The sequence below is a fragment of the Malaya genurostris genome, chromosome 1 (genome assembly GCF_030247185.1).
Source record: "Malaya genurostris strain Urasoe2022 chromosome 1, Malgen_1.1, whole genome shotgun sequence".
Classification (NCBI taxonomy): domain Eukaryota; kingdom Metazoa; phylum Arthropoda; class Insecta; order Diptera; family Culicidae; genus Malaya; species Malaya genurostris.
This window is the reverse complement of record NC_080570.1, coordinates 83,015,250-83,034,542: the sequence shown is the minus strand read 5'-3', so window position 1 is coordinate 83,034,542 and position 19,293 is coordinate 83,015,250. Positions and strand designations below refer to the sequence as shown.

Here is a 19,293-nt window from a genome sequence, read left to right as displayed (position 1 = left end):
CATCAATCGTAACCCACGAGTCTATGTTCCGTGTCACGATCATCTGAACAGACCAGATTCCGAGTGGAATTCCCCCGAAATCGAACCCTTCGCCCCTGTCAGTTCACGAATTGTTAATACTTCACCGAACGCGCTCAAAAATTTTACGATTTTCTCCTCGCCTACATCTTCGGGAAGGTCATGAACCTTCACTTCGACACTTCCATCCTCCAATGTTATTCGGAGTTTGTACTTCTTCCCCTCTAACTCTACTTCGTGCATTTCTTCGTGTTCGTCGACCACTTTTTGTGCTAACTCTAGGTCATTAACCTTCACGAAAGCACACGCTCCACCTCGGTGGCACTGCAGTCTCATGACATCTTCCTTCTTCAAGCCAAGCACTGACGGGCAAAACCCATGCACTTTTTCGAAAGATGGCTTAATGGGGAAAGCCGAATAGTCTATTTTGAAGGTGTTTTCACGCCTCATCACGGTAACCGCTCACGCAACGCGGCACAATCAAATCGAGTTTGGGAAAAACACACGAGTATAATTTCGGTTTGACTCTCGGATAGCGCAATCAGATAAAACGTCCGTTCGGTATCAAGAACAACCATATTCAGTACGTTGCTACTTTGCTAGCTGCAGATGTAATTTCAAATTTCTAGAAAATTATCAACCCTTTCCGATTACCTTAGGCTTATTTAAAAGCTGCAATGATGTCTCTAATCAATTTTGGGAAATTATGTCAAATTATGTCCCGGTTCGGGAGATGTAATTTTATGTATGACAAAACGTAGTTTTGTCAGTGCGCTTAAATTTCTCGACGATGCCTGAATCGAACTCAAAAGTCTTAGACACGTTTGGAGGATTATTTGGTTGAGAAGCTAACAACACGGCCAATCTGCACAAAACTATATACACAGGAATTTTCATTTGAATCTAATCTTGTGAAAATCGGTGAAACCGTATTAAACTTATTCAAGTTATTGGTGAGTGTGATCTCTATTTCTGGTATTTCCGTATATATAGGTAATGTGATTTTTATTTACGGTACTTCCGGAACCGGTACCCGAGGTCGGTTCGTTTGGCCGTCAACTAACAATTTGGAATAACGATTTATAAGTTCAGTTTTTGCAATGACTGAGTGGAAACATTCATTGGAGAAGTCAATTGAATGAAAATCGTACAGAAAAGATTTTTTTTTGGGAAGAGATACACTCAGAAACAGGACTCAAATGTATGGTACCGGTCGTGAGACGGCTAGGATGTAGACCATGTTCGATGTACAGGATGTAGACCATTTGCAATGCCTGAATTTTGAATAATTTCGAGCCCATTTTTTTTAACAAGTAGTACCAGTGTACCTCATAACGGATCGATGTCCGAAATGGATTTTTCTTTTCTGCAAAAGTTTGAATACGTAATTAAAATAAAATTCATTTTTTCATATATATATATATATATATATATATATATATATATATATATATATATATATATATATATATATATATATATATATATATATATATATATATATATATATATATATATATATATATATATATATATATATATATATATATATATATATATGTGTGTATATATATATATATATATATATATATATATATATATATATATATATATATATATATATATATATATATATATATATATATATATATATATATATATATATATATATATATTCATCTAAATTTTAGAAACATGTGAGTTCTACTTGCCTTACTATAAGTTACACTTCATTCATCAATCTCGAAGAACTTACCATCTGAAAGTACAAAAAAAATATAAACATAATGAAGCTCTTTTCATGTTTTTCTAATACTCAACAAATGCAAATTATAGGATTAATATATATTCAGCTTTCAGAAAAAAATATAAAATGACATAGTGTTCATTGGTCGCAAACCATAAAAACCGTTAAAAAGTTATACAATTGACTTCTACAAACACAAAACTTCAACTTTACTATATTCGCATACTTTTCCTAAAAACCTTCAAATTGAATTGCATTAAGAAAAACTCGGCAGGCGATGACCGATTGACAAAATAAGTTATTTAGTATTTAGTATTATTGCTGATACGCTTGGTCTGAGAAATGTTTCCGAATATATGACATAAACGCTGAAGCATGCTTTTGTGAACTACTCGAATCAATCGGAAAAATGGTGTCAAAAATGAGCATAAATTCTTGTCAGAGATTATCTTGATAAATATTCTAATGAGACTGTATCGATGAAAAAGAAAAGCATTATCACACAACTAGGTGGATTAAAAATACGGTTTTTAGTTGAAAAATGTAGTCTTGGGGGTTTCATTCAATTATGGTAAAATTTTAGAGTGGAGAGATTGAATATTTCAGAGCAGTGAATTTTTCAATCACGACTCGCTTGGACTTGAGTAGATTTGACTACACATCTAGAGAAAATCGTGTAAATTTACGTCTTCTGAGACCGACATATATGATTGTCGAAAATGACGCAATTTTACAGTAAATCTAACTTATATTTAATGCATTCTGACATATTTTTAAGTGCTATAATATGTAAATTTACACGGTTGCTTGAATGGCGGGGTTTGTTTGATATATATTTATATCATTCTTGTAAAATTCAGACGCTTCACGGATTACGTTCTTGTGAATTGTGTCATATGTGAATTTGCGTCACCTGTAAATTTCATAATTTTTTGCTGTGTAGTTTTCGTATGGACTTTTAGGAATGCTAAGATCACAAATAATAACTTGAATTAGAACATTGTTCAATTTTGTTAAATTAAAAATGTGGGTGCAAGTACTGTTAAATGGTGCAAGTACTCGTGACAATGGTTGAGAAACTTAACATCGATCGCGGTAACCTAGTTTTTATTTTAAATCATTTTTATTAATACTAGCTCTTATTTTTTTAATTTTCAATTTGTTTATGAACTTTTAACTTTTTGCCTTTCTCATATAGAAAGGTTATGCAATCACTGTGAAAACCGAATTTTGAACCGAGGCCCGGAGGGCCGAGTGTCATATACCATTCGACTCAGTTCGTCGAGTACGCAAAATGTCTGTGTGTGTATGTGTTTGTGTGTGTGTATGTGTCTAAGAATACTTTTTTTTTGCACTAACTTTTCTCGGAGATGGCTGAACCGATTTTCACAAACAAGTTGAGTTGAGAAAAAAATTGATAAAGGGTTGAGGGCCTCGGTTGTAAAGTCGGTTTTCACAGCGATTCTATATGAGAAAGGCAAATAATAGAGATAAAGTTCCCTAAAACTTTGAAAAACAAAATGAGCAAATGCCTGTTTGTATTTATGCGTGTCTGTATGTGTGTGCAAAATTAAGAGGCTTGAATCTCAGATAAGGTTGGATCAAACTAGTTGCAAATGAAAGGTCTTTCAGATAGCATGTGGGCTATTATTTTTGTTTTCGAATTAGATTATTACTTTTCGAGTTATTTCAAAATTTGCAGATTTTTGACAATATTTGTCACAATTGACCTTGAAAACTCCCGCTTCCGGTTCAGGAATTACAGGATTATAAGCACCAAAAAAAGGATAAGAATAGTCACACGCGTTTCTCAGAGCTGACTGAAGCGACTTTCACAATCTAAGATTCACATGGACTTATGGCCTCATACAATTTTCCTGAATTTCATTCGGATCTGACTTCTGGATCCGAAATTACAAGGAAATATGTGCAGATTTATGAAAAAATGCCCACTTTATTTTCTCGGAAATTTTCAAACCGATTTTCACAAACTATGACGCAAATAAAAGGTCTGGAAATTTTTTTAAAAGTCCTCGAGAAGTGGATCCATATCCGACTTCCGGTTTCAAAATTATAGGGCGATGAGTATCAAAACATTCAAATTGTCATTTAAAATGACGATGTAAAATTAGTACGCGTCGGTATGTGCGGCTGTGCTTTGTTCAATTTCGTATAGCGTGCAGGGTTGCCACATTTACATCTATATTTTTCAGGTGAAAATTATGAAAATTTATAAATCTTCTATAAAATTTGTACCTACTTGTTAGTATTATCACAAAGAACCATGATAAAGATGCATTTCTATAAAAGGACACTAATTGCCTTTCTCATGTAGAAAGTTTATACAATCACTTGAAAAATTGACTAGTAAAAATAAGTGTCCTATATCATTCGACACTGTTCATCGAGCTGAGCGATGTCTGTGTGTGTGAAATAATGTCACTCATAGAATAAAAAATCTGGTAGTTCCATAGGTTGCTGTTGAATTTCATCATGCTGTAATAGGGAAAAGTGTTTTTAAAATTGCTCACCGTCATTTAGAACGACGATGCACAAAAAGGGTAGAATTCTTCTAGATTTTACTCAAAACTGATTTAATTTGTAGGCTCTATTAGTTACTTACTAAAGTTTAAACCGAGACTCACTCAATTTCCCCAGAGGCTCAAATAAAAGATCCTACAGTCTCAGTGGTTGCTGTTTAATTTCATCCGGGTCTGACTTCCGGTTACAGAACTATAGGGTAAAGCGTGTTTAATCATTTAGTGCGACGATGCAAAATAAAGACTGTTCCAGAAAGTATGGACGCAACCAAACACCGCTGCCATTTCGCAATGGTTCAGAATCTGTCATTTTTTATGGCTGCGTTCTGTTGTTTGCACTCTTCTCTAACCACTTGTGCAGTTGTTTATTCATTTTCATTAGTTTGTTTCGAAATGCGTGGACTTTCAGCAGAACAATGTCGAAAAATTGTGTACAAATGGTGCACAGAACGCGGACTGTCACCTTTGAGGATAAACCGAAAACGGGTCGAAAAAAAGGCCCTGCTAACCCTCGGTTGGATAAACGTACACTGAAGGCGTTCGAGTAAAAGAAGGTGGTTTCAGTTCGGAATGTGGCCAAAAAAGTGGGCACTTCGAAGTCAAATGTTCTTCGTGCTAAAGAACGTTTGAATCCTCGAACCTATAAGAAGCAGAAACAACCAAAACGTAGTCCGAAACAAGAAGCATCGATCAGGCCGAGGGTTCGAAAGCTGTATAATACGGTTCTTGCTGGAAATTTGAACTGCATAATCATGGACGACGAAACCTACGTGAAACTCGATTACAAATCCTTCCCCGGACCACAATATTATACGGTGCGAGAAGGGCAAGCTATGGTCTGGCAAGCAATTTGTAGCTGCGGTAAGATTTCGAAACCACTGCTTCAATGAACAGCAAAATATACATTGCTTCTTACCACTACTCGAAATCAACGGTAGAATGGTATACTACCAAAAATGTCACTTTCGTCCCAAACGACATGAATCCACCAAATTGCCCACAACTTCGACCAATTGAGGAATTTTGGGCATTAACGAAGGCACATCTTAGGAAACATGCCTCGGCAGCCGAAACCATTCAACAGTTCGAAAAATATTGGAAAAAGTGTCAAAACTTGTCACCAAGAAGTTTGCACGGAATTTAATGAGGAACGTTCGCAAGAAGGTGCGCCAGCTAGTCTACAATGGCTAAGTAGCAATTGTTGAGAATAATATTCTGTTGTTGTAGTCTAATATTATCAGTATTTCGAATAAAATTTGAATATCTAACACTTGTGAATTATTTACAGCGAAATCAAAGTGCATCCATACTTTCTGGAACAGTCTTTAAAGAAAAAAAGTTATTAACTTGTTGACATAATTGTTTACAAATTAAAAAGGTTATGTGCATACCCAAAGAAAGTTTTTCATTTTATTCAAGATAGACAAAAAAATTCTTGGCAAAATCTTCTAGTGACATTTTCGATCTTAAAGCTAGTTTATACAAATCTTGCGAACTTCGCATGCAGACTAGTCTACGACATAACCCTCGAAGTTTTTGTTGATTCGTTCATTCGATAAGAAAAAACTCATCGGTACCTACGAATGTATTCCTTGAGGATGAGGCTGCCAAATCAGTTTTCGAACCTCGTGAATTGTTTGCCAGACATTTTGAAATGGCAGTCGAAATGTTCATATTCTCCCGGAACAGATGGTTTACTCACTGTTTTTTAAATCGATATATTGATGCATTGGCTGGACTATTGAGTACAATTGTTAGTCGATCTTTTGAGCAGGCAAAATTCCCTTGTATATGGAAGCAATCGTATATTTGTCCCATATTTAAAGATGGCGATCGGCGAAATGTTGCACGGGCAATATTCTGATTCAAGAAATGAGCAGAACGAGTCATGATTTGGGGAAAATAGTAAATTTTCATGTTATGATATTACACCATGATTAAAAGTTCTCGGATCATGATCCATTTGGACTGATTTTGTTCAAATTTAGCGTAACGCATTTGAAGTTGTTGGGTATAACTTCAGGCGTGTTTCTGCTACGATGGTAATCTTTGCAACATAAATTCAGGCGTTATGTTTTAAAATATGAAGATTTCAAATATGAATTAAATAGAATGGTGTGAGTGTGCGGCGTATTGTTTACGCGATTTCAACTAATGTCTCAAATAATGTACGTTTGAATAGCAAAACAGTGAAAAGCACAACGAATTTCTTTTAATCTGAAGCATCAACAATTTAAATATGTTTTTGAACAACCACGACTCCTAAAATAACGTGTTTACTTGCGTTCATTGCTCCTGATTTAATTTTTTTGTTTCAGAATTTGGAAAACATAAACGAACTGCATGAAAATACACGTGTGAATCAAACCTCTTAAAAAGATACTCTATGTTGAATTATTGCTAATACCGCGGATCGATTTTTCCTGTTTTGTTTTCAAAACATCGTTTGAAAAATCGTCTTATTTGAAATATTTAGGTGAATCAATGCAGCTTGTGTTCTTATATCTATGAAACAAATTAATCAAACTGGTTGAGCAAAAAAAATCTTATTTTTGTTAGATAGTGCTCCTAATTTACAGTCGAAATTATTTTTCGGTTAACGTTATCTCTCCGAATATTATTTTAACAACAACAGCCACATCGAATATGTAAGAATACATTCAGATATATTCATACAAAATGTAAAACTTAGGATGTCTGTCAGCCGGTGGGTAAACCAACACAATTATAAACTGAATATGCCTCAGGACCAAGTAAACATTTTCAGTAGTTCATGCATTTCAATGTCTGCTTTTTGTCTTATCATTAATCTATTAAACAATCCATCACATCACTTGAGGAAGAGGGTTCAAAGTGATATCCAGATAGAAACTTGGAGTTACGAGCTTTAAAAGAAATACATTCCTCAAGTAACGCATTTTCGGATCATGATTAATTTTCATGGGAGAAGACTTTTTGCTCATGGTTTCATGAGAAGTTAAAATGATTGGTTTCATGATTTTCTAATCATGACAGCAGTAACGGATTTCTTTCCGTGTGCTAATTACCGTGGGATTACTAATCTCTCTGCTTCATCTAAACTTTTTGAAATTATTGTAATTCTTTTGAAAAATTAAAATGGATGATTTCTATACTGATCTAAAAGCTCTTATCTGACTGGTAGGGTATTACGAGTGAAGTTGGATAACTGCACATCATCTCAATTTACTAACGATTCAGGAGTTCTCCAAGGCAGTAATTTGGGACCATTACTTTTCGTACTGTTTTCAACAATGTCTTATTTGCTTTGTGAAATGGTTGCAAATTGATCTATGCAGACAATTTAAAATTGTGCCTCGTAGCTCGTACCGTAGAGGATTGCCAGCTGTTACAATATCTACTAGAATTGTTCGTTGATTGTTGTCACAGAAGCAAACTTATCATAAACGTGGCAAAATATCGGGTGATTACGTTTTACCGTACTTTGAATCCTGTCAAATTTAATTACAGTATTGGCTCTGCTCTGACTAGTTGGATAACTCCAGGTGAGCGATTTAGGAATATTGTTGGATGAAAAACTGACTTTCGATTCACATCGATCTCTGATCATTTCAAAAGCATCACGTCAATTGGAATTTATTTAAAAAACTACAAGGATCAGCCCCATTATATGCGGATTCCCGAAGTTACGTGGTACGTATTTCCCGCGTAATAAAAGACTTCAGTGTATTAAGAACCAACATCGAACACTCGAACCCGTGCTCTGTTTACCTTGATTCGTGTTTGTCTTGTATCTGACGAAATTACCGAAATTTCATTAATAGCCCAAATATATGCAATTATACCTACATGCTCACCAGCGTAACGGATTTAAATATTTTAGCGTCTTTTCGCCAAGCTTGTAGTCAAGTTTTGCATGCAGTTATTTTTATAGCGTTCAGTTCTCTACCTATACTACCATTCTGCGATTTCGATAATAAATCGAGTTCATCTCATTTAAATTAGAAATTAATCTTAAGCACTTAAAATTTACCCTGAGATTCTTGCAAATCGACATAACAAAGCATTTCATCCAAACTGCATGACACAAGATCAAAGCAAACCAATTAAAGCTTCGAAACGTTTTATGGTACTTTTTATCTTGTTGTCTAGCAACAACCTACCTATGCTACGCGTAGGACTGATACGTTAGCTATAATTTCGCTTATATTTATAGATTCGCGTGATATCAACAGTTTCGCTTTTGCATCGATTGACCAATCAGAGCGATGCTTTCCCATTGATATAACGCTTACTCCTTCACAACCGTCGTCTATGACAAGGAAATCCGGTATGCCGGGTATTTTTAGCAGACAAAATATGACACTGGTTAATCAATATTTCAATCATATATAATTGAAAATACGTATCTTGATACATTCAAATCGAAACTTAAAAATATTTCCAATCAAATGGTGAAATAATATTAATAATTGATCAAAATTGGCTGAGCTGTAAGTGTTTAAAACCTGACCGTTTGACGTGTATTTTTCCTTGAGTTTCTAATTTGCACCCCTTTATAGAAAACAAACATGTGTTCCACATCAAAATCGTTAAGGATTTTAAAGATAATAATTGCTTGAAGCCATTGTATTGCTCACTCGTTAGACCTATGTGTATGTGTGTGTCTGTATGTGTGTTGTCAACTAAGAGGTCGAGATCTCAGAGATGGCTGGACCGATTTTGATCAAACTAGTCGCAAATGAAAGGTCTACCCGTCACCCAGAACACTATTGAATGGTTTTGAGATCGGATGTTTACTTTTTGAGTTATAAGAAATTTTATGTCAAAATTTTTTGTTTTTAGACAGTATATGTCACACTTGACCTTGAAAACAGAATATGTTTCTATACGGTAATAGCTATCCAACAAGCCATAGATTGGTAAAATCCGTCCATTTATAACGGAGATATCGATATTTTTGTATAAGCGACTTTTTCCCTTACTCCAGCAGTAGGAGTTTTGAGCGCTGTATGACAAAGCAAATGCTTGGGAGCAATGTGAAGCACGATTTTTTATACTGTTACATACAATTGTTTCTAAGTACCAAAAAGACTGTGTACAGCATCCTTTTTCATGACAATTTACCTCGGACCGATTTTAGCACGGTTCGGTTCTGGCAACTTAATCGTTCGAATATGGCATATGTAAACCAGATGATATCAGCATTTTCGAGTTGAAAGAAATTCCATAATTTTATTGATTTAAACTACTTACAGCAATAAATGCTGGAAGAACATGACTTCCATATACCATACGACTCAGTTCGTCGAGATCAGCAAATGCGTGCGTGACAAATTATTTCACTCAATTTTCTCGAAACTCAGATTCATATGAAAAGTACTATACTCCCAAACAAGGTTCCTGAATTACGTTTGGATCATACTTCTGATTGCGGAACCACAGGATGATATGTGAAACGAAATTATAATAATGCAATTCACGAGATAAATCTTGTGGATGGCTGAACCGATCTAAGATTCAAATGAAATCTAAGAATCATATATGATTCAAATGAGAGGTCTTAAAATCCTATAAAACATCTTACTTTTTAGTCAGATTCGACTTCTGTTTTAGAAGATACAGGGTGATTAGTATAAAAATGTCCATTTCACATAAATTAATCAGGTTTATCGGGTTTGCAGATTTGGATAGTCGAATACCAAATAAATTTATTTCAGTTTAAGCGGTATTCGTTTTTGGATTCGAAATGTAGCCCTAAATTTTAATTCGCACTACAATTTCTCAAAGATGTCTACACACTCCTCAGGTGAATTCAACTGATTTCGACTACACCGATTTTAGAATTCCGGTTCCAGTATCGAATCGTTTCTCAAAGCTCAATCATTTTCACAAAAAGGCCAAATCGAACTTTAAAAACAAAAATTCAAATTAAAGGACTTAAGGTCCCATACAAAATTAATGAATTTTATCTGATTCTGGAATTACAGATGATGAGTTTTTAAAATTCATACCGATATAGAAGATGTAAATTGTTTGGCGAATTAATTTATGGCCATTCAAATCATTGCTAGTTCCTGAATACCGGCTCTGGAAGTACCATAAATAATGACAAAAAACTCTATAGTGGAACTTACTTCGACATCTCATGGAATGTTTAATCGATTGTCACACGTTAAGATTCAAAATTCGATACGATTTGCAGCTTTGACATTACAGGGTAATGAGTGATTAAAATCTCAATTTGCCGTTTAAAACGACGATAATTAAAATAATGTCATGAGAACTAAAACACCTAAGAACATCCATGCAAACAACATATGCGGATTGATAAAAAAAGGTGATCTCACTGCTAGGTGGATTAATCACGTTTTTTAATAAAATTCCGGTTCTTTTTTGATCATAAGGTATAAGACCTGTTTTGAGAAGTATGTTTCTTATTGCCTAGATATTTAAAACCATAAAAAATTTGATCCTAATTTGAGGAATTGGAGTGAATTCCACTTTGTTGCTTTGATCACTTTTTCCTACACTTACGCAACCCGGAATCGGAGACCGAAAAAAGCGGTGTCAAGTTTTAGCCGCTTAACTCACAAAGGCATCTTTGAGAAAATTTAGTGATATTTTTCGTTCATTGCACATGTCACCTTGTAATTTCAGAACCGGACATCGGAAAAATTCAATAGCCGGCTAGAGACCGCAATACATTTCGTTTTAATTTGATTTTGTGAAAACCGGCCAAGGAATCTCTGATAAAATCGAGTGCATATTTCTGTAATTTACACATACATACATACACACATGTACATACACATACATACACATAATATACATACATACCCATACATAAAGACAGACACAAACAGATATTCTGCGATCTCGACGAAATCAGTCAAATGGTATATGACCTTCGGCCCTCCGGATAATAGTTCAAAAGTCTCGTTTAACAGTGATTGTATAGCCTTTCTGTATAAGAATTGTACATATTAAATGCAAACGATGGTTGAAAATGAATGGCAGATTATTTCGTGACACCATACTCGCTCCATCATGTATGTCCAGTAAAATACCAAAACACACAGAAATATTTTGTAGCTACCAATGGAAAAGTTGTTAAACCTACTGCCACTAACGGCGGTTTTACCCTTTGTCGTTTGGTATACACTTTTATTACAATTTTGGTGGTAAAAGTTGTGTTGGTTACCAGCACGTTTTCATTCCGGGTTTATTTTTATTTCCTCGCTTCATTTTATCTTGTTGAAATTACGTTTTTGAATACACTTCCCATGCGAAATAGGAGATTTCTGCAACAGAGAAACAGCTCGAACGAGGGGAATGTACCCTACAGAATTGAAAAATAATTGTGGAAGGACGGCACTTCCTTTCTCATGATGTGTATTCTATGTGAAGTGTAATCTCCTGGAATGACTTTGATTGTCATATGACGGTTCTGTAAACTTTTTATGCATAATGCCGGTTCACGGCTGGATAGGCGTTTGGTCATGAGCAAAGAAATCGGTATTATGTAACAAAAAAAAAAACACTTTGCCCTTGCTGCTCATTCACCATCACAGTCATTTTTGGGGAACCAGCATTGCGTTTATTAGAATTTTATTATTATTATCTTATCATTTGGAAGTCTTTCTGTTGCAAAAAATCATCTCGTTGTATCATTGTTTCCCTCTTCTCGTGCAAGCTTTGTAGTCGTAACTATTTGTTGCTTCCTTCCTTATTTGTAAGATTTTCCCTCTAAACAGATGGTAAGTACCATTCACTACCCTGTGTTCTTTGTTGCTATACAATCACCGTCATTACTTAACACCAGTGTTCCCTTCTCGTAATTTCGTAACACGAGTGCGTGAAACCAAAATTTAAGATATAATCAAAACGAGTATTATAGATGATGCGGATGCAATTGATCCATAAAGGAAACTCATAAAACGGAAGTGTTTAATGATTGATGAAATTTAGTCTTCCAATAAAACCAATTTAGAATATTCCTATATGGGGCCACCATTAATGTCTGTTCGATGCATTGGTTCACTGAGTTTCATGCAAATTGGCGCATTTGCTTCAAATATTCGCCTTGCTATAACAGCAGTACTATAAATTCGTCAATTTTTGCCTTTCTCGTACAGAAAGGCTATACAATCACTGTAAAAACCGACTTTTGAACCGAGGCCCGGATGTCCGAGTGTCATACACCATTCGACTCAGTTCGTCGAGTACGCAAAATGTCTGTGTTTTTTGCACTAACTCAAATATCTTATGGTTCCATACAAAATTCCTGAACATCGCTTGGATCCGACTTACGACTCCGGAATTATGAGCTATACTATGTTCACACTATGAGTTAAAACTGATTTCATGTTTTAAGCGAAATAACATGTTTTACTTTTGCGTTATTTCATATTCAGAAACTTCACATTAAAACATGTTCTTCCGAAATAACATTGTCAGTAAAACACAACCCTTCTAGCATTTTCCTCTACTTTTCGACTATATTAATTGACAAGCTGTTCAACAACAGCAGTTTTCAATCAAAGTAGCCATGTAATCATAATAAAACAAAACTGGAAACTAGTACCAACGTTGCCAGGTATACCGATTTATCGGTATTTATACAGATTTTTCCCGTCTATACCGCAATACAGATATGTACTCCCAAAATACCGATAACTCACAAATCATACAGATAAGTACCGATTTTGGTTTTTAGCTTGAATAGACAAGAGAAAAGGTTGTCGTGGGACCTTTTTGTTTTGCTCACCTCTTGGTGACATTTTCTACTACTTATGTAGAAGAGACTCTGATACCGATATGGTACAGATAAATTTTTGCGCCGAATACAGATTTTTGGAAAAACGACCTGGTAACGCAGACTGGTACAACCACTTTTGTTTTTAAATTAAAAGATGACTTTTTTGGTCATTTGCTGCTCAAAAATATTAGAAACGTTGGCAATAAGCGTGAAACGATAATATCCTTCATAGCTAGGAGAAGTACCTGGCTTATTTCTTATTTTTCGGATGTTGTCAAAATACTTTTTTCTTTGTTTATAAACAAACTCAATACCAAGTAATATGTCATGCGTATAACATAATCTTAGTGTGGACAGTGCGGTTTTAACTTTATATCACTATCGTTAAAACATGTTATTTTCTGCAGGTGTGAACATAGTATTAAAATGTGCAAAAATATATGAGAATAAGTGCATTAACTTTTCTCGGAGATGGCTGAACCGATTTTCAAAAATTTAGATTCAAATGAAGGGTCTTGTGGTACAAACAAAATTCCTGAATATAGTTTCGATTTGACTTTCGGTTCTGGAATTATAGGGTAAAATGGGCAAGAGTATGAAAATTTGTGCACTCGCATTTTTTTCGGAGATGACTGAACCGATTTTCGTCGAATTAAATTCAAATAAAAGGTCTTGTGGTCTCATAGAAAAATCCTGAATTTCATTTCAATCTGACTTCCGGTTCTGGAATTATAGAATGATTAGTGTAAAATTTTCAATTTCAAATTACTTATTCACATTTTTCAGAGATGGCGTGACCGATTTTTACAAGCTTAGATTCAAAATGAAATGTCTTAACTTCTGAATTTCATATGGATCCGACTTCCCATTCCGGGATTATAGGGTAAAGAGACGAAACAAAAGACGTAAACATTTTCAAAATCGGTCTTAAAACTACTCCAAATGGTAATCATTATCAGTAGACAACCAAACAAGCCGATTCCGGTTATTCTTTCAAGAATCGAAAAAAAATATTTTGAAGAATACCACAGTATTATATAAGACAGTATGATTGACATGAGAAAGACATCATTAAACCATTAGATGGATTAAACAGATTTTCCTCTGTGATATAAAACCTTAGAGCCAAAACAAACATATTGATTGTAGATTTTAACGAATCCGATTGGAAGACGAGTAGTCAGTAAAATAAGGTGAAGAGCCTACAAGTGAGAGTTTAGTGGGGTGTCTAAAACAGCATAAAAAACATCATTTGTAAAAAAATAATCATTTGTAACCACAGTAAGCATGTAAATACCATTTATTGTTTATTTTTGCGTAGTAGCAATATAACACAACCGTCTATTGAAATTTCATATACCTCGCGAAGCATGAGATTCCAATGCATGTCTTTTCAATTTCAATTAAACTTCAATTCATTTCATTCTATCATGAATAAAAAATCATGATTTCATGATCAAAATGATTGATATCATGAACAATGACACATCTTTCATGGAAATTTTCATGATATCAATCATTTCGTTCACGAAATTTCATGAGAAGACATGGTTCATGATTTCATGATTAAAAAATCATGGTAGTGGCAATAGATTTTTACCTGTGCAGTAACGCAATCGTATTACGGTTCACCTTCTTCATTGTATGAAAGAAACTAGAGGAATTTACCAACTCAGTTTTATAGAAATTTGCACTTCTTTTCGCCATCCCTCGTGAAAAAGCATCAATCTCGTTGTACCGTTCTACCTCATTTCTTTTCTAGTTATTATATTCAGTTGAAATATGATATACAATCCAAAAGCGGATCCAATGCGATCTATCAATATTGATTTATATTACGTCCAAAACATCTGTGATCCATTTAAATACAATGGTAGTGAGAGTAGTAGTCTGTTTAACCCGTTTTACCCAATTTTATTTCATAAAATGTACCACTGATCTAATTTTCTTTCGCATTCCGAAAGGAGGCTGATTGCGGTTGATGAAAATCTATCGATATAAAATAATATAATACAAATGGGTTCAATGACCGCACGAACCTTGTTATACCGTTTTGCCCCAATTTTTCATAAGCCGTATTTCTGATTAAGCTTTCTTTCGCATACCAAAAAGTGGCTGAATGCAGTTAATTAATATATATTGATATTACGGAGAAAGCCCTAAAAAGTAGAGTACATAAATTTACATTAAATAAAATACATTTATTTTGTACGTGATCTTATAACTATTTCAGGTTTGTTTGTATCAGTTCATCACTTTTATTTAATATCATATAGTCGGTTATTGGTTGAACTCATGAAAGAGAAAACATGGAAGAGATACAGAAGTTTCATGAAAGGAAGGTCACGACAAGCAAGAATGTCGCGAACTAAATTCGCGATATAGAACTCGTTGAAAGTAATCGGTCTCTCATACAATGTCACTCACTTTTCTCAGTGATGGTTTGACCAATATTTACAAACTTATGTTTTAATGGAAGGTCCTGTAGTCTTGAATTTCATCCGGATCCAACATTTGGTTCCGGATATATAGGTTAAAGTATGCTAAAAATTTTATACCATCATTTAATGGGGCGAAACAGAAAACGCAAAAAAATTCTAAATCAGTCAAAAAACTACTCCAATTGCTAGTCATTGTCATTAAACGGTCAACTAAACAAATTCCGGTTAATCTTTCAAGAATCGAAAAAAAAAACTATTTTGAAGAATACCACAGTATTATATATGATAGTATGCTTGATATGAGAAAGGCATCATTACACCACTAGGTGGATCATAACAGGGTTTTAGTAATATCAAACGATTTTAATAAACCGCAATTAGCCTCCCACCGGAATGCGAAAGAAAGTTTACCCAGAGATACAACTTATATAATAAATTGGGGTAAAGAGAGTTAAACGGGCTAGTAATATGTGTATTAATTATTCCATTATGTGTATTTGGATTACTGAAATTTTCTACGTAATATGTACCAATATTAATAGATCATATTGGATCTGCTTCAGGATTGTAATTCTGAATTCAACATAAGATTGGGACAAAACGATGTAGCACGATTCATGCGATCCTGGAAACTATCTGTTAATTGTTGTATCTTTCCGAAAGGAATACTATATTATATTATATTATATTATATTATATTATATTATATTATATTATATTATATTATATTATATTATATTATATTATATTATATTATATTATATTATATTATATTATATTATATTATATTATTTTATATTAAATTATATTATATCATTTTATGTTATATTAATTTCATCACACTATGTTTCATTTATTTATTTATTTATTTACTTTGGGGAGCAGGGAAAAGCCCGATGGAAATGAAATATAGCAATCTCTCTCTCTCCAGCAGGCATAAAACCTCCTCATCTTTTGTATCAACAGATTACAATGATCCAACAGATACATTTACGTTTAAAACTAACAATTAAAACCTACAGTTAAAGCTAAACCACTAACCCTTTAACTAGTTGATGACACAATATTACAGCATTACAGAGCAGCTTCCTTGAAAGGCGAGATAGAAGAGAAAAATGGATATAAAGATGGAAGAAGAAGGTTAGTTGAGGGAGCAGTGATTGAGCGAGGACGAACGACGGGGTTAGAACCGGCATGTAGATCTAGTTAGTGATCAAAAAGATGGTGGCGGACGGAGAAAATGAGAGGGAGGACGAACAGGTTAGTTTCGGCGAATCTGATTAGTTTCCAATGAAGATGGTGAACATTTATTTACTGGATAGTTAAGGAATTGTTGAATAAGCGTTTTATCGCATTACGCGACAGATGAAAATCGAAGACCTGCGTGCAACTGTTAAACAAACGACACATACTGAGAAACGGTTCATTATATCCGTAGTTAGTTCTAGCACGAGGGATTTGTAAAAATGGATGTGAACGAAGATTGCGACGATGGATGTCAAAGTTGACCAATCGTAGGAGATCAGGGCAATCAATATGTGATTGTATTAAATCATCGATGAAAACAGCCTTGTAGACGTTTCTACGAACACACAGCGGATTCAGTTCGATCAGTCGGCAACGATCATTATAACTTGAAAGGAGATTTCGGAGAGCATACCCAATGAATTTGCGTTGAACAGCTTCAATACGATCAATATCAGTTTGATAATGAGGTGACCAAACGACAGCAGTATATTCAAGCGATGATCGAACTAGTGCACAATAAAGAGTTTTCAAGCAGTGTATGTTAGCGAAATTTTTGGTAATTCGAAATATGAAGCCTAAGAGTTTCGATGCCTTCGAAATCACGTAGCCAATGTGATTCTTAAAATTAAGTTTATCATCAAGAATAACTCCTAAATCTTTCACGAACGATTCACGCTTAAAAACATTTTGCGAAAGATTGTAGTCATATCTTATTACTGAGTGCCTGCGGGAAAATAATATGACGGAGCTTTTAGAGGCGTTTAATACCATCTTGTTGGAGAGACACCATTCAACAAATGTGTTTATTGTATTTATTAATATAAATCATTTATCACGGGAACGTAAAGGGAGGGAGCATCAGAGTATCGAACGAATCGATGACTGGAAGAGGGATTGTGGATAGCCAGCCCAAGTCACTTGAAGGAAACTTGTTTCCTTCTGAAGGTTGAACATGAGTCTGACGCCTTAAACAAACCATCAGGCGGGCATCTTTCATTCCCGCGGAATACGAGTAAGTGACTCTACTTACATATCCGCCCAACCCTTTCTTTCCGCTTTTCGGTTACAGCTATAGTAAGAAGGTAAATGGATGAGTCATATCGGGGCTACTGTAAGTCTACCCGCATCCACTGGCAAGTCCTTGAACTTCACATCACATCACATCACTCATTATTCTGTTCCGGAGCCGGAAGCCAGATACGGCTGAAACTGAGTTAGTATGTACTATAGGAATCTTTTTTTGTCGTGGTCGTCAAATGGTGAGATAACTAAGTCCTCACAAGTCCCTATCTTATGCCTCCCCGAGCGTCTATGATGACATTTGGTCAATAGAACGGCGTCGACTGGGTGCTATCGCCTTCTGCGTTAGTAGCAGAATGAGAGGGTGCGAAATGGCTTGTAGGTTGAAGCCCATTCTAAAATGCAGTGTTTATCATAGTATAGTACAACATATAATTCTGTTGTTTATTACATCATGTATTATTATTATTATTATTTTTATTATTATTATTATTATTATTATTATTATTATTATTATTATTATTATTATTATTATTATTATTATTATTATTATTATTATTATTATTATTATTATTATTATTATTATTATTATTATTATTATTATTATTATTATTATTATTATTATTATTATTATTATTATTATTATTATTATTATTATTATTATTATTAGAAGAGCGTAACTTACACTGCGACATTACCTGTTATATTGTATCATAGCATATTATTTCATATATTATCGTCTTACACTATTTTATGTTATTAAATACTATGTTGTATGGTATTATACTGCATTGCATTATATCATATTATATTGTATTATATTATATTATATTTTATTATATTATGTTATATTATATTTCTATTATGTTATGTTATATTGTATCGCATTATGTTGTATTATATTATATTATATTGTAGGGTTTATTATGAGTAGTACTACGTACCTCTGCGCAAAATATAAATTTGTTTTCCTTATAAGTTATCATTTTTAAAGTAACTTTCAACTAAATATCAAGGTCGTCACAAGGTGAGCTTGGTTCTCACTGGTTCCTGTTTCATGCCTACACGTGTGTCTGTGGTGACAAATGGTCTATGGAATGCGTTGATGGCAGAATGAGAGGATTAGAAATGACATATAAATTCAAGTAATATAATATCATAGCATATCGCAACATATCATTTTATTTATTCTATTATTTATTATATAATTTATTGTTCTATATTATATTGTTTTTTATTGTTATTTTCATAATTATATTTATTGTTATTATTATTAATTTGTCATCAATAATAATAACATATATTATTTTTATAGATGTAGATATTATTATTGTTATTAGAAGAGAAATATTCTACTTCCTGCAGTATTGCGAAGATAGAAGAGCATTACTGACACTCTACATTAACTGTTATTTTATATATTGTTTTAGAATATACTATATTATATTGTATGACATTGTATTATATTATATTATATTATGTTATATTATATTATTTTGTAATCTATTATATCATTTTATGTTATATTAATTTCATTAC

The 19,293-nt window shown here is 33.8% G+C and overlaps 1 protein-coding gene across 1 annotated transcript in view; it reads right to left on the bottom strand.

Annotated features, from left to right (window-relative positions):
* Positions 1–1,719: 1,719 nt before the first annotated feature.
* The window catches only part of LOC131440640 (homeobox protein homothorax-like), a 256,640-nt gene continuing 239,066 nt past the window's right edge, over positions 1,720–19,293 (bottom strand). Inside the window, exon 8 of the mRNA XM_058612100.1 lies at positions 1,720–1,777. Within this exon, the coding sequence (XP_058468083.1) occupies positions 1,749–1,777 (29 nt within the window). The 3' untranslated portion in view covers positions 1,720–1,748. The remainder of the gene's footprint in view (positions 1,778–19,293) is intronic.